This window comes from Schistocerca nitens, chromosome 10 (genome assembly GCF_023898315.1).
Source record: "Schistocerca nitens isolate TAMUIC-IGC-003100 chromosome 10, iqSchNite1.1, whole genome shotgun sequence".
Lineage (NCBI taxonomy): Eukaryota > Metazoa > Arthropoda > Insecta > Orthoptera > Acrididae > Schistocerca > Schistocerca nitens.
The window spans coordinates 160,579,674-160,593,604 of record NC_064623.1 but is presented as its reverse complement, the minus strand read 5'-3'; the positions used below and the strand labels follow the sequence as shown (position 1 = coordinate 160,593,604).

General features: G+C 44.2%; 1 protein-coding gene across 3 annotated transcripts in view; it reads right to left on the bottom strand.

The window, feature by feature from the left end:
- LOC126210223 (arylalkylamine N-acetyltransferase 1-like) overlaps positions 1–13,931 on the bottom strand; it is a 269,395-nt gene that overhangs the window by 36,266 nt on the left and 219,198 nt on the right. For all 3 annotated transcript variants that reach the window (XM_049939406.1, XM_049939407.1, XM_049939405.1), the window contains exon 2: positions 4,895–5,117. In XM_049939406.1, the coding sequence (XP_049795363.1) occupies positions 4,895–5,117 (223 nt within the window). The remainder of the gene's footprint in view (positions 1–4,894; positions 5,118–13,931) is intronic.

The following is a 13,931-nucleotide window of genomic DNA, read 5'->3' as shown; positions in this document are numbered from 1 at the left end:
TTAGAGAAAGCTTTGACAATGTTGACTGGAATACTCTCCTTCAAATTCTAAAGGTGGCAGGGGTAAAATACAGGCAGCGAAAGGCTATTTACAATTTGTACAGAAACCAGACGGCAGTTATAAGAGTTGAGGGGCATGAAAGGGAAGAATGGTTGGGAAGGGAGTGAGACAGGGTTGTAGCCTCTCCCCGATGTTGTTTAATCTGTATATTGAGCAAGGAGTAAAGGAAACAAAAGAAAAATTCGGAGTAGGTATTAAAATCCATGGTGAAGAAATAAAAAGTTTGAGGTTCACCGATGACATTGTAATTCTGTCAGAGACAGCAAAGGACTTGGAAGAGCAGTTGAACGGAATGGACAGTGTCTTGAAAGGAAGATATAAGACGAACATCAACAAAAGCAAAACGAGGATAATGGAATGTAGTAGAATTAAGTCGGGTGATGCTGAGGGAATTAGATTAGAAAATGAGACACTTAAAGTAGTAAAGGAGTTTTGCTATTTGGGGAGCAAAATAACTGATGATGGTCGAAGTAGAGAGGATATAAAATGTAGACTGGCAATGGCAAGGAACGCGTTTCTGAAGAAGAGAAATTTGTTAACATCGAGTATAGATTTAAATGTCAGGAAGTCGTTTCTGAAAGTATTTGTATGGAGTGTAGCCATGTATGGAAGTTAAACATGGACGATAAATAGTTTGGACAAGAAGAGAATAGAAGTTTTCGAAATGTGGTGCTACAGAAGAATGCTGCAGATTAGATGGGTAGATCACATAACTAATGAGGAGGTACTGAATAGGATTGGGGAGAAGAGAAGTTTGTGGCACAACTTGACTAGAAGAAGGGATCGGTTGCTAGGACATGTTCTGAGGCATCAAGGGATCACCAATTTAGCATTGGAGGGCAGCGTGGAGGGTAAAAATCGTAGAGGGAGACCAAGAGATGAATACACCAAGCAGATTCAGAGGGATGTAGGCTGCAGTAGGTATTGGGAGATGAAGAAGCTTGCACAGGATAGAGTAGCATGGAGAGCTGCATCAAACCAGTCTCAGGACTGAAGACCACAACAACATCACATCTGAAACAGCGGACCTAGGGATATTTAAGAGCGTGGAAATCTCGCGTACAGACGTATGGCACAAGTGACTCTCAATCACCTGATCACGTTCGATGGACTTGAGTTCCGCGGAGCGCCCCATCCTGCACTCTCTTAGTGTTTAATAACTACTGAGGTCGCTGATATGGATACCTGACAGTAGGTGGCAGCACAATGCACCTAATATGAAAAACATATGTTTTTGGTAGTATCCGGATACTTTTGATCACATAGTGTAGCTTCATCATCGCGCATGACATTTTAAATGAATACTTACTTACTACTAACTCTATTGCAAGACGTTTTACAGACAATATCCAGATATACAACTGAATGTACATTCAAAATTATATCACTATACTATACACCGATCGGAGCTATGACATCCTAGAACTGAGATGCTAAAACAAAACAAACATTACTGAGACTGAACTCATCCATCTACTTAGTGACTTCCAACGAGCCTCAAACGTGATTTTAAGGTGTTTTATACATGCAAGGTCCAATCTTAGAAACAACTGTTTGATAAACCGAGCAACTAGCGTTTTCAAACAAACTTAAACCTTTTTTTACGTCATCAGTCCCCTAGAACTTTAAAACTACTTAAACCTAACTAACCTGAGGACATCACACACATCCATGCCTGTAGCAGGATTCGAACCTGCGACCGTAGCAGTCGCTCGGTTCCGGACGGAAGCGCCTAGAACCGCTCGGCCACCGCGGCCGGCGCAAATTAAAACTTTATCCAAAGTGTGTAATTTACTGGTCGAAATAAAATGAGATAAATTGTGCTCTAATAGCGGTGTAATAAAATGGAAATAAAAATGTTAAATATTAAAATTAAATGTTCAACGATCTAGTATTACAGAGCTGCATGGTCGTCCCACATCGTGGCCACATTTGCTTGCGCCTGTAGCAATGAATGCATGTTGCGTGACCATGAACGCCTGCTCACAGAACCGGCGGAAAATTGTCTATAAATTTCGCAGGTATTTTTATTAATTGAGAACTGATCACTTAGGTGGATATAAATCCAGATCATCTCCACCACATACATAACTTCAGTTTTCTTTGCCTTATGTTAGACCTGTAGCGATTCACCAAAGCTAAGTAATTTCTACTTTTTAGCGTACTGCAGTGGTGGAGTGGTTACTGTCATTTATCGACGAGCGCTCTTTAAACTGCGTCTTAACCTCTCTTCACGTTTAAGCACTGTAAAACTTAGCCCACAATTAAATTTATAGATACCGGACTCTGAAAAATATTTCTTTTTACGTGGTATATGTCTGAATAAGCATTGTAAACGCTCTTGTTTCTGTACCTTGTTCTCAATCTTGTATCTCTGATAACAGTACATAAATACGGGCATACAGGAAGTTCGATTTTTTCCGTTACGATGTATCACTGAGTAACGTTATGGTTTCTTCAGGATTGGATAATATTTTCTTTTCCTTTTTAAGTAATGTCATCCGCAAGTCCTGAGAAAGCCACGATCATTTATTCACCGCAGTTGCGGACCCAGTTTCACTGAAGGCCATCTCATTCCATCCATTCGTCCGCTACACCTACTGATGTGAACCCCTGTAGTTCAGGCAACCCAAACGACACATTTGTATCGGGGTTGCCAACTTGCTGCGAAGGCAGGCGCTTGGGGCCCTACAGGAGCTGATCAATCACAATGAGAATCGTCCCTGCGCAATTCGCGGAGAATACAGCGATCCTTACCAGCAGCCACAGAGACGATGCAGCATGGAGCGACAACACGTCTTCAACGGCAGCTTACACTTATTTACGTACGAACAGCAACAAAACACATTACCCTGAATGCATTGTTCATTCGCCATCTCATGCAGCATAACATCGCAGTCCCTTGGACAAACCAGCTGAAATACCTGGCAGTGGTAGTGGACCGGAGACTTCTTTTCAAGAACCATGTTGTTGTTTTTGTGGCCTTGAGTCCTGTGGCCTGGATTGATGCAGCTCTCCATGCTACTCTATCCTGTGCAAGCTTCTTCATCTCCCAGTACCTACTGCAGCCTACATCCCTCTGAATCTGCTTAGTGAATACATCTCTTGGTCTCCCTCTACGATTTTTGCCCTCCACGCTGCCCTCCAGTACTAAATTGGTGATCCCTTGATGCCTCAGAACATGTCCTACCAACCGATCCCTTCTTCTGGTCAATTTGTGCCACAAACTCCTCCCCAATTCTATTCAGTACCTGCTCATAAGTTATCTGATCTACCCATCTAATCTTCAGCATTCTTCTGTAGCACCACATTTCGAAAGCTTCTATTTTCTTCTTGTCTAAACTATTTATCGTCCATGTTTCACTTCCATACTTCTCTACACTCCATACAAATAGATTCAGAAACGACTTTCTGACACTTAAATCTATACTCGGTGTTAACAAATTTCTCTTCTTCAGAAACGCTTTCCTTGTCATTGCCAGTCTACATTTTATATCCTCTCTACTTCGACCATCATCACTTATTTTGCTCCCGAAATAGCAAAACTCCTTTACTACTTTAAGTGTCTCATTTCCTAATCTAATGCCCTCAGCATCACCCGACTTAATTCGACTACATTCCATTATCCTAGTTTCGCTTTTGTTGATGTTCATATTATATCCTCCTTTTAAGGCACTGTCCATTCCGTTCAACTGCTCTTCCAAGTCCTTTGCTGTCTCTGACAGAATTAGAAAGTCATCGGCGAACCTCAAACTTTTTATTTCTTCTCCATGGATCTTAATGCGTACTCCGAACTTTTCTTTTGTTTCTTCAGGGAAAACTAAACAACACCGTGCATCTGTTTCAACATTTATAACTATTGCTGTCGAGTAAATATCTGAAAGTGAGGACCAAACTATGCCTCTACCGAACAACGATCCTACTGTCTATATTTTATAGATGCTCCTCGTCAGGGATTCCTGTAACAACAATCTCAAACCGTTGCAAACCCTTCAAAACCGATGTCTACTGTCAATCCTATGAGTACCTAGATGGGCAAATATCAGCCATCTCCATCAGCAACTGCACGTGGAGACCATCAGGGAAGTAATCGTATCATCCACACAAAAACAGCTCGCTATCACTAACGCACTAACGCCCACTACCAGACGATTGTGCGGAGTTTGTCACCCCTGAGATGTGGCATCGTATCAGAGTTCCCCCGCGCCATCATCGAGGCACCTCAGTGACATCACAAAGTAATGTATACTTGTAAACAAAAAGCGAGTAAAACTAATGTAACTTTGAAACATCCTGGCAGATTTAAACTGTGTGCCGGACCGAGACTCGAACTCGGGACCTTTGCCGTTCGCGGGCAAGTGCTCTACCAACTGAGCTACCCAAGCGCGACTCACGTCCCGTCCTCACAACTTTACTTCTGCCAGCACCTCGTCTCCTACCTTGCAAACTTTACAGAAGCTTGCCCGCGAATGACAAAGGTCCCGAGTTCGAGTCCCGGTTCGGCACACAGTCTGAATCTACCAGGAAATTTCATACTCTCTCACCTTTTTACACCTAGACAGTCCATCCACGACGTGGTAGTACTTGTGTGAAACGATACAAAAAAATAATAATTAAAAAATTGTCAGTTCCATCCTTTCGTCCGCTAGGCAAGTGTCACAAACTGATGTGAATCCCTGTAGTTCAGGCAACCCACACGACGTTTGTGTGCCGCGGGTTGTCAGTCCACAGAGATTGCAGGCGCTCGGCGGCATACGTGGCCGATCTGCCGATAGAGAGGCGAGCTACTTAGTTGGTTGGTAGGCGGGTAGTTAGACGGAAGATGTTTTCTTACCGTCGGGCAGCGAGGAGAGGCAGTACTCCTCCAGCTCGCGGCAGGTCTCCTCCCCCGGCTGCACCAGCTGCACCGCCACGTTGAGCGGTTCGTCACGGAAGAAGAGGCGCCGCAGGAACGAGATCATGCGGGGCCCATCCTGCTGCGTCAGGGGGCGGATCTCGTAGCTCATGGGGGCGGCGGGGGCTGTGGCGGACATGGGCGTCGTCGGCGGCGACTCCAGCTATACATAAAAAAAACCTCACGTTAATTTCCGGTAGTAAAAACAGGTTTCGACATTACTGCGGCATCGCCAGGACATAGTGTGTGTGTGTGTGTGTGTGTGTTGGGGCTTATGGGCGCTCAACGTCGAGGTCATCAGCGCCCTGACACACATTAAAGGGAACGAATGTGGACAGACCTAATAAAACTGAAACACACAGGCAAAGAAAGCAGGAAAAGAAAGAAAATGCGACATAAGAAAGTAGAACGTAAGGAAAGGGAAAACGTAGCAACAAGAATGCCACAGTAAATTGTCATTGGCTGGCCACTTACATAAAATATGGGCGAGCTTGTCACACAGTGAGCAAATTAAGATCCTAAAATCTTTGTAAAAACATTTGAGATGACCCAGAACTTTAAAACTTTAACCTCATTCGTCCGAGTGTTGCCTAAAAGAGATGGCAGGTCCGCTGGCAAGTCAGCCGCGGCCCACTGGTCAGAAAACAAAACGCAATCCAACAAAACGTGGCGCACAGTGACCTGGACGCCACTAGCACCACACATTGGAGGGTGCTCCCGCCGGAGCAGGAAGCCATGCGTCATAGGGCTGTGGCCTATCCGAAGCCGAGTGAGGAGAACCTCGTCCCGTTGACGGGGCTGAAAGGAATTACACCACACACGCGTTGTGGGCTTGACTATACGGAGCTTATTGTCAGTCACTTCCAGCCACTCATCCTACCACCGACGCATGACTCGTGGGCTCAACAGCGAGGTGAGTGCGTGCAGGGGGATAGCACACTGAGATACTTGTGGATCGAGACACGCCTCCTCGGCTGCGAGATCTGCCCTGTCATTCCCAGCAATGCCGAGAAGCCCCGGAACCCAGCAGAAAGCCACCACCTTCCCCAATCGCTATAGGTGGAGGAGGGCATCCTGGATGGTCTGGACTATTTTACCTGCTGGATACAAACGTTGCAAAGAGTGAAGGGCACTTAGTGAATCGGAACAGACAAGAAATTTATGACAGGGAGAATGTCTCATCTGCTCCAGTGCCCGCAAGATCGCAGATAATTCTGCATCAAAGACAGTAAAAGTCTGAGGCAGTCGGACCTTGAGGACACGACCCGGAAAAACAACAGAGCAACCAACGGAATGCCCTTGTTTCGACCCATCCGTAAAAACAGCTACATAGTCGTAGTCGATATCCACACGCTAATTCAAGGACTGGGTGAGGGGTGGAATAAAGGGGGCCGTAATGGCTCCTTCCCTCCGTCCCTCCCCTAAAAAGAACATTTTAGACGAAACGCTGATATTTTACATAAAATGTATGATCACAAGTACCAGAACAGTTCTATATAGTGCCGAATTTACCTCTAGATATCAAGAGAAGTGGTGAGGTCACTACAGAACGGAAAGACGGGAAGGGCAGAATTGAGAGTGGAGAAGCATCAACGAGGTCATTCGAGAATAGAGTGGCAATCTGCCAAAACTACGGTTCTGTAGTTTTATTACAGTACATACATGACGTAGTAAACTGTAGGATTACTGGGAGGATTGGTAGCATCGGTAGGGAAAGAAACATAAATGAATGTCTGAACGAAAAACTGGGAGGCGACGACTTCCCCTTGTTTGTTGTTTTGTACATAGTTAATTTAGTGTTAGTCCATTGTGTTAAATCCTTAAAAAATATAAATTGCATTTTATAAGCAATAAAAATTAGTTGACGACGTAACTTCTGTGCTTTTATGTAACCAAAAGAATCACTTTTGACGCAAATGCACTTTACTTGCTGAAATATAAAAAAATCTATGCAATTATTGTTGTTATTTTGTGCTCAATGGAACGTTCCTCATAATCATCAAAGACAGGAGCTTCGTGTTACTATTGATAAGTGCGAATGTTATTTGTGGATAACAGAAACATGTTTTTGTGTTTTGCTTAGCGCTACCTTTATTCTTTTTCAGGAATTTGTGTTTTCTAGCGCTGCTCTGTATTGCTTTTTCTTTTTACTACAATAGCCCTCTCTATCACAGTACAAAACAACTATTTTCGAATATAATCTTAATTAAACAATAACAGTTTCAATTTTGCTACAAATACTGTTTATTTCTATGTAACAGCGGGAGGAAAGCTATATAGAACATCATCCATAGATTACGCGGCTCTTTGTACCTGAAGAGCCAAAGAAACTGGTATACCTGCCTAATATCGTGCAAGGCCCCCGAGAGCAAGCAGAAGTGGCGTAGTACGACGTAGCATGGACTCGACTAATGTCTGAAGTAGTGCTGGAGGGAACTGACACCATGCATCCGTAAGAGTACGAGAGGGTGGAGATCTGTTCTGAAGAGCACGTTGCAAGGCGTCGCAGATGTGCTCAGTAATGTTCATGTCCGGGGAGTTCGGCGGCCAGCGGAAGTGTTTAAACTCAGAAGAGTGTTCCTGGAGCCACTCTGTAGCTATTCTGGACGTGTGGGGTGTCGCACTGTCAACAGCAAACTCATACCTTTCGAATTTTATCAGCAGGTTTTATTTCCAGTTCAGGATCTCGTTATTTTACATAGACAGGACAAAGGCAAAATGTTGGATCTACTAGAACAGCTGGAAATTACGATACATAGCGTGGATAATCAGAACATACTGAATGAACAGCTAACTGGTGATACAAATAACTTTTTCTAACATTTCACTGGTTTCTTTTAGTAACTACATTTTTAGCAATTGGTAGGATACCATCATTTCATGAGGTCCTTGGAACATGTATACGTTATCTGTTTGTATAGACATCTCTGTGACTTCCTTGTTTACTTGCGCGTGAGCTCACTCGCGTTTCAGTGTCGTGTTTGGCTACGTGGTGTGTGGTATCAACGAAGACGCACGGGCAGTTTACAATAGAGGAGAGAGCCATGTGGTTAGATGTTGAACACCATAGGCGACACCATTTTAGAGTTTTCTTTTATATTTTGACGACTATGTGGAGATGCACCTTGGAAGACATGGCTGCAAAAAGGGAAGTAGCCACGATGTTTTAATTTTATTATCAATTTATTGTGCCTGGTGCATGTTCCATTTTAGCGAGCTTTAACAGGTTCTTTTATTTTTTATTATTCTGATGATGGAAGCTTGACTTCCGAAACGCGTCAATCTTAGTGTTTTACACTATAAACAAGTGGTTGAGCCGATATATTTTTTAACACTACCGGTTTCCTTGAAAGACTTTAGCCATTGACTGATAGTTCTGGCTGTAGGTAGTTCACCATCATACTGACGTCTAAAATTACGTTGCACTGTTGTATCTGACTCAGTTTTCACATGCCAAATAACACTCTGCGCTTTCTGTTGCGGAGTACACATTGTTGTTCAGCTGCTCTGCACTGCGCTGCACGCACGCCTGGAGTGATCTGAGGGAAGAGAGGAAAAAAGAGCACTGGTGGCGTCTCAACGTCAAGCAGACCTGCCAACTGCAGGGGAGTCAAACTCGGAGAGTTGATGAATCAAACACCACGAACTAGAATAGTCTCTGTCACTTTATACAGATTCTAGGACACATTAAAACTAGGGAGTTATTTTTCAAACATACGGTATATGCTTATACAAGTCACTGGGAGTTCCCACATGTAATTTTTTTATTTTTTTATTTACACGTCAAGTTCCGTAGGACCAAATTGAGGAGCAAATCTCCAAGGTCATGGAACGTGTCAGTACATCAAATTACAACATAAAAGTAATAACAGATACAAATAAAATATTTATGAACCAAAAAAGTCAGTCCATAAGTTTAAGTAAACGCAATCAACAATACAAAAAGAATCAGCTTAATTTTTCAAGGAACTTCTCGACAGAATAGAAGGAGTGACCCATGAGGAAACTCTTCAGTTTCGATTTGAAAGCGCGGGGATTACTGCAAAGATTTTTGAATTCGAGTGGCAGCTTATTGAAAATGGATGCAGCAGTATACTGCACACCTTTTTGCACAAGAGTTGAGGAAGTCCGATCCAAATGGAGGTTTGATTTCTGCCAAGTATTAACCGAGTGAAAGCTGCTTATTCTTGGGAACAGACTAATATTAGTAACAAGAAACGACAATAAGGAATATACATATTGAGAGGCCAATGTCAAAATGCCCAGACTCGTGAACAGAGGTCGACAAGAGGTTCGTGAGCTCACACCACTTATTGCCCAAACCGCCCGTTTCTGAGCCAAAAATATCCTTATAGAATGGGAAGAGTTACCCCAAAACATAATACCATACGACATAAGTGAATGAAAATAAGCAAAGTAGACTAATTTACGTGTCGAAGTATCACTCACTTTTGATACCGTTCGAATAGTAAAAATGGCAGTATTAAGTGTTTGAACAAGATCCTGAACGTGGGCTTTCCACAACAGCTTACTATCTATCTGAACACCTAGAAATTTGAACTGTTCGGTTTCAGTAATCGTATGCCCATTCTGTGAGATTAAAACGTCAGGTTTTATTGAATTGTGTGTTAGAAACTGTAAAAACTGAGTCTTACTGTGATTTAACGTTAGTTTATTTTCTACAAGCCATGAACTGAGGACATGTACTGCACTATTTGAAACCGAGTCAATGTTGCACACAACATCCTTTTCTACGAAGCTAGTGTCATCAGCAACCAGAAATATTCTAGAGTTACCCATAATACTAGAGGGCATATCATTTATATAAATAAGGAACAGGAGCGGCCCCAACACTGATCCCTGGGGCAACCCCCACTTGACAGTACCCCACTCAGATCCCACATCACAGCCGTTATCAAAATTGTGAATAATGACCTTTTGCTGCCTGTTGCTAAAGTAAGAGGTGAACAAATTGTGAGCTACTCCACCTATTCTGTAATGGTCCAACTTCTGGAGCAATATTGTGTGATCAACACAGTCAAATGCCTTTGTTAAATCAAAAAATACGCCAAGCGTTCGAAACTTTTTGTTTAGCCCATCCAGTACCTCACAGAGAAAAGAGAATATAGCATTTTCAGTTGTCAAGCGACTTCTAAAGCCGAACTGTACATTTGATAACAAATTGTGTGATATAAAATGATCAATTAACCTTACATACACAGCCTTTTCGATAACTTTTGCAAACACTGATGGCATAGAAATAGGTCTAAAATTATCTACATTATCCCTTTCTCCCTTTTTATAAAACGGCTTTACTACTGAGTACTTTAATCGCTCAGGAAACTGACGATTCCTAAATGAAAAATTACAAATATGGCTAAATACAGGGCTAACATGTGCAGCACAGTAATATTCTGCAAGACACTCCATCATAACCATGAGAGGTCTTAATCTTTTCGAGCAGAAAACGTTGGTACTCGAAGGGTTAAGAAATCTGGGGCGGGTGTACTGGCTTTACCCCAATTACTCGTAATCGATCAGAGATTGCAAAAATGAGCGGAGGCTTCTACAGAATAACGTCATACAAGATGGAAGACTAGTCAGATAGTAGTCCACAGGTGAGACTTTCGTGCCTGTGTGGAGCTCTGCGAATATCTTTACTGCAGACATAGCGACAGACTTGATTCGACCCTGAAAGCCGTCTGTGCCCTTGTATTAGATCGTGACCTTGAGGGACGGCGTTCACAAGCTGCGGATAATTGCTCCCCCCCCCCCCCCCACCCTCCTCCACTTTTCTCTCTCTCCTACCTGCGGTTACCAACCAGCCAAGCACACTGCGCCGACGAGCGTTTGTCTGTACACGTAACACCGTCCAGCCGACCCACTGATTTTGTAACGCAGTTAAATTCTGTCGTAAGGAATGCAAATGTAAGCTAACGCGAAAAAATACACTACTAGCCATTAAAATTGCTACACCACGAAGATGACGTGCTACAGATGTGAAATTTAACCTACAGGAAGAAGATGCTGTGATACGCAAATGATTAGCTTTTCAGAGCTTTCGCACAAGGTTGGCGCCGGTGACGACACCTACAACGTGCTGACGTGAGGAAAGTTTCCAACCGATTTCTCATACACAAACAGCAGTTGACCGGCGTTGCCTGGTGAAACGTTGTTGTGATGCCTCGTGTAAGGTGGAGAAATGCGTACCATCACGTTTCCGACTTTGATAAAGGTCGGATTGTAGCGTATCGCAATTACAGTTTATCTTATCGCGAAATTGCTGCTAGCGTTGGTCGATATCCAAAGAAAGAATATGGAATCGGTGGATCCCAACGGCCTCGTATCACTAGCAGTCGAGATGACAGGCATCTGATCGGCATGGCTGTAACGGATCTTGCAGCCACGTCTCGATCCCTGAGCCAACAGATGGGGACGTTTGCAAGACAACAACCATCTGCACGAACAGTTCGACGACGTTTGCAGCAGCATAGACTATCAGCTCGGAGACCATGGCTGCGGTTACCCTTGACGCTGCACCTCAGACAGGAGCGCCTGCGATGGTGTACTCAACGACGAACCTGGGTGCACCAAATGGCAAAACGTCATTTTTTCGATTGAATCGAGGTTCTCTTTACCGCATCATGATGGTCGCATTCGTGTTTGGCGACATCGCGGTGTACGCACATTGGAAGCTTGTATTCGTCATCGCCATACTAGCGTATCACTCAGCGTGATGGTATGGGGTGCCGTTGGTTACACGTCTTGGTCACCTCTTGTTCGCACTGACGGCACTTTGAACAGTGGACGTTACTTTTCAGATGTGTTACGACCCGTGGCTCTACCATTCGATCCCTGCGAAACCCTAACATTCAGCAGGATAATGCACGACCGCACGTTGCAGGTCTTGTACGGGCCTTTCTGGATACAGAGAATGTTCGACTGCTGCCCTGGCCAGCACGTTCTCCAGATATCTCACCAATTGAAAACGTATAGTCAATGTTGGCCGAGCAACTGGCTCGTCACAATACACCAGTCACCACTCTTGATGAACTGTGGTATCGTGTTGAAGCTGCATCGGCAGCTGTACCTGTACACGCCATCCAAGATGTGTTTGCCTCAATGCCCAGGCGTATCAAGGCTGTGATTACGGCCAGAGGTGGTTGTTGTGGGTACTGATTTCTCAGGATCTATTCACCCAAATTGCGTGAAAATGTAATCACATGTCAGTTCTAGTATAACATATTTGTCCAATGAATACCGGTTTATCGTCTACATTCCTTCTTGGTGTAGCAATTTTAATGGCCAGTAGTGTATTCGTCATCCATCACAAAAGAGTACACTCACCAACTATCGAGCGCAGTGAATGTTGAGAAACTGGTACCAGGGGTCATACGACAACCCATCTCGACGTCACGGCAGTGCAATGGTGCGTATGTGCGAGTCGATCGGCCGGAACCGGTGCAGTGGTATGGATGGCCGTGGAGACGTGACGATATAGCAGAAGACAGGTGTCGTGATCGGTCGTGCCCATCACCACACTGTCTATGAAGATTGCTTTATTTGTTGGTGTATAAACTCGGTGATCAATAAGCAGACGTAGTTAAGAAATTCAGCTACCTTGGAAGCAAAATAACACAAGGTGGACGAAGCATGGAGGACATTTAAGTGGCGCTGGGACGAACAGTGACCCGCAGCTGTTCGGATGGACGTGCTGGTTCTGACACACGAAACTACTATTGGGTTTGAAACCGATCGTCATTGACAAAACATGGTCCCTGCCGATAAGGATCTTTTTTCGAGTACTGTTAAACACACCCACACACGCACACATTACCCCTCCCCGCCCCCGTCTATATATACTGAAGAGCCAAAAACACTGGAACACCTGCCTAACATCATGCAGCCCCCCGCCCCCTCACCCCACCACTCGAACACGCAGAAGTGCCGCAGCACGACGTGGCATGGACTCGACTACTGTCTGAAGTAGTGCTGGAGGCAACTGAAACCACGAACCCTGCAGCGTTGTCCATAAATCCGTAAAAGTACGACGGCTGGAGATCTCTTCTGAACAGCTTGTTGCAAGGCATCCCAGATGTGCTCAGTAATGCTCATATCCGTGGAGTTTCGTGGCCAGCGGCAGTGTTTAAACTCAGAAGAGTGTTCCTGGAGACACTCTGTAGCAATTCTGCACGTGTGGGGCGTTTGCATTGTCCTGCTGGAATTGCCCGAGCCTGTTGAAATGCACAATGGGCATGAATGGATGCAGGTGATCAGACAGGATGCTTACGTACGTGTCACCTGTCAGTCGGATATAGACGTATCAGGGGTCCCATATCACTCCAGCTGCACACGCCCCACACCGTTACAGAGCCTCTACCAGCTTGAACAGTCACCTGCTGGCATGCAGTGTCTATGCATTCATGGGTGGTCTGCATAACCGTACGCGTCCATCCGCTCGCCACAATTTTAAATGAGGCTGGTCCGGCCAGGCAATTTGTTTCCAGTAAGCAACAGTCCAATGTCGGTGTTGACGGGCCCAGGCGAGGCGTAAATCTTTGTGCCATGCAGTCATTAACGGTACAATAGTGGGTCTTCGGCAACGAAAGCTCATACCGATTATGTTTCGCTGAATGATTCGGACGCTGACACTTATTCATCAATAAGCATTGAAATCTGCAGCAATTTGCCGAAGGTTTGCACTTGGGTCGCGTTGAACGATTCTCTTCAGTCATCGTTGGTCCCATTCTTGCAGATCTTGTTCTGTCCGTAGCGATGTCGGAGATATGATTTTTTACCAGATTCCTGATATTCACATTCGTGAAGTAGTCGTACGGGAACATCGCCACTTCATCAGTACCTCGGAGATGCTGTGTCCCATCTCCCATGCACCGACAATAACACCACGTTCAAATTCACTTATATATATATATATATATATATATATATATATATATATATATATATATATATATAT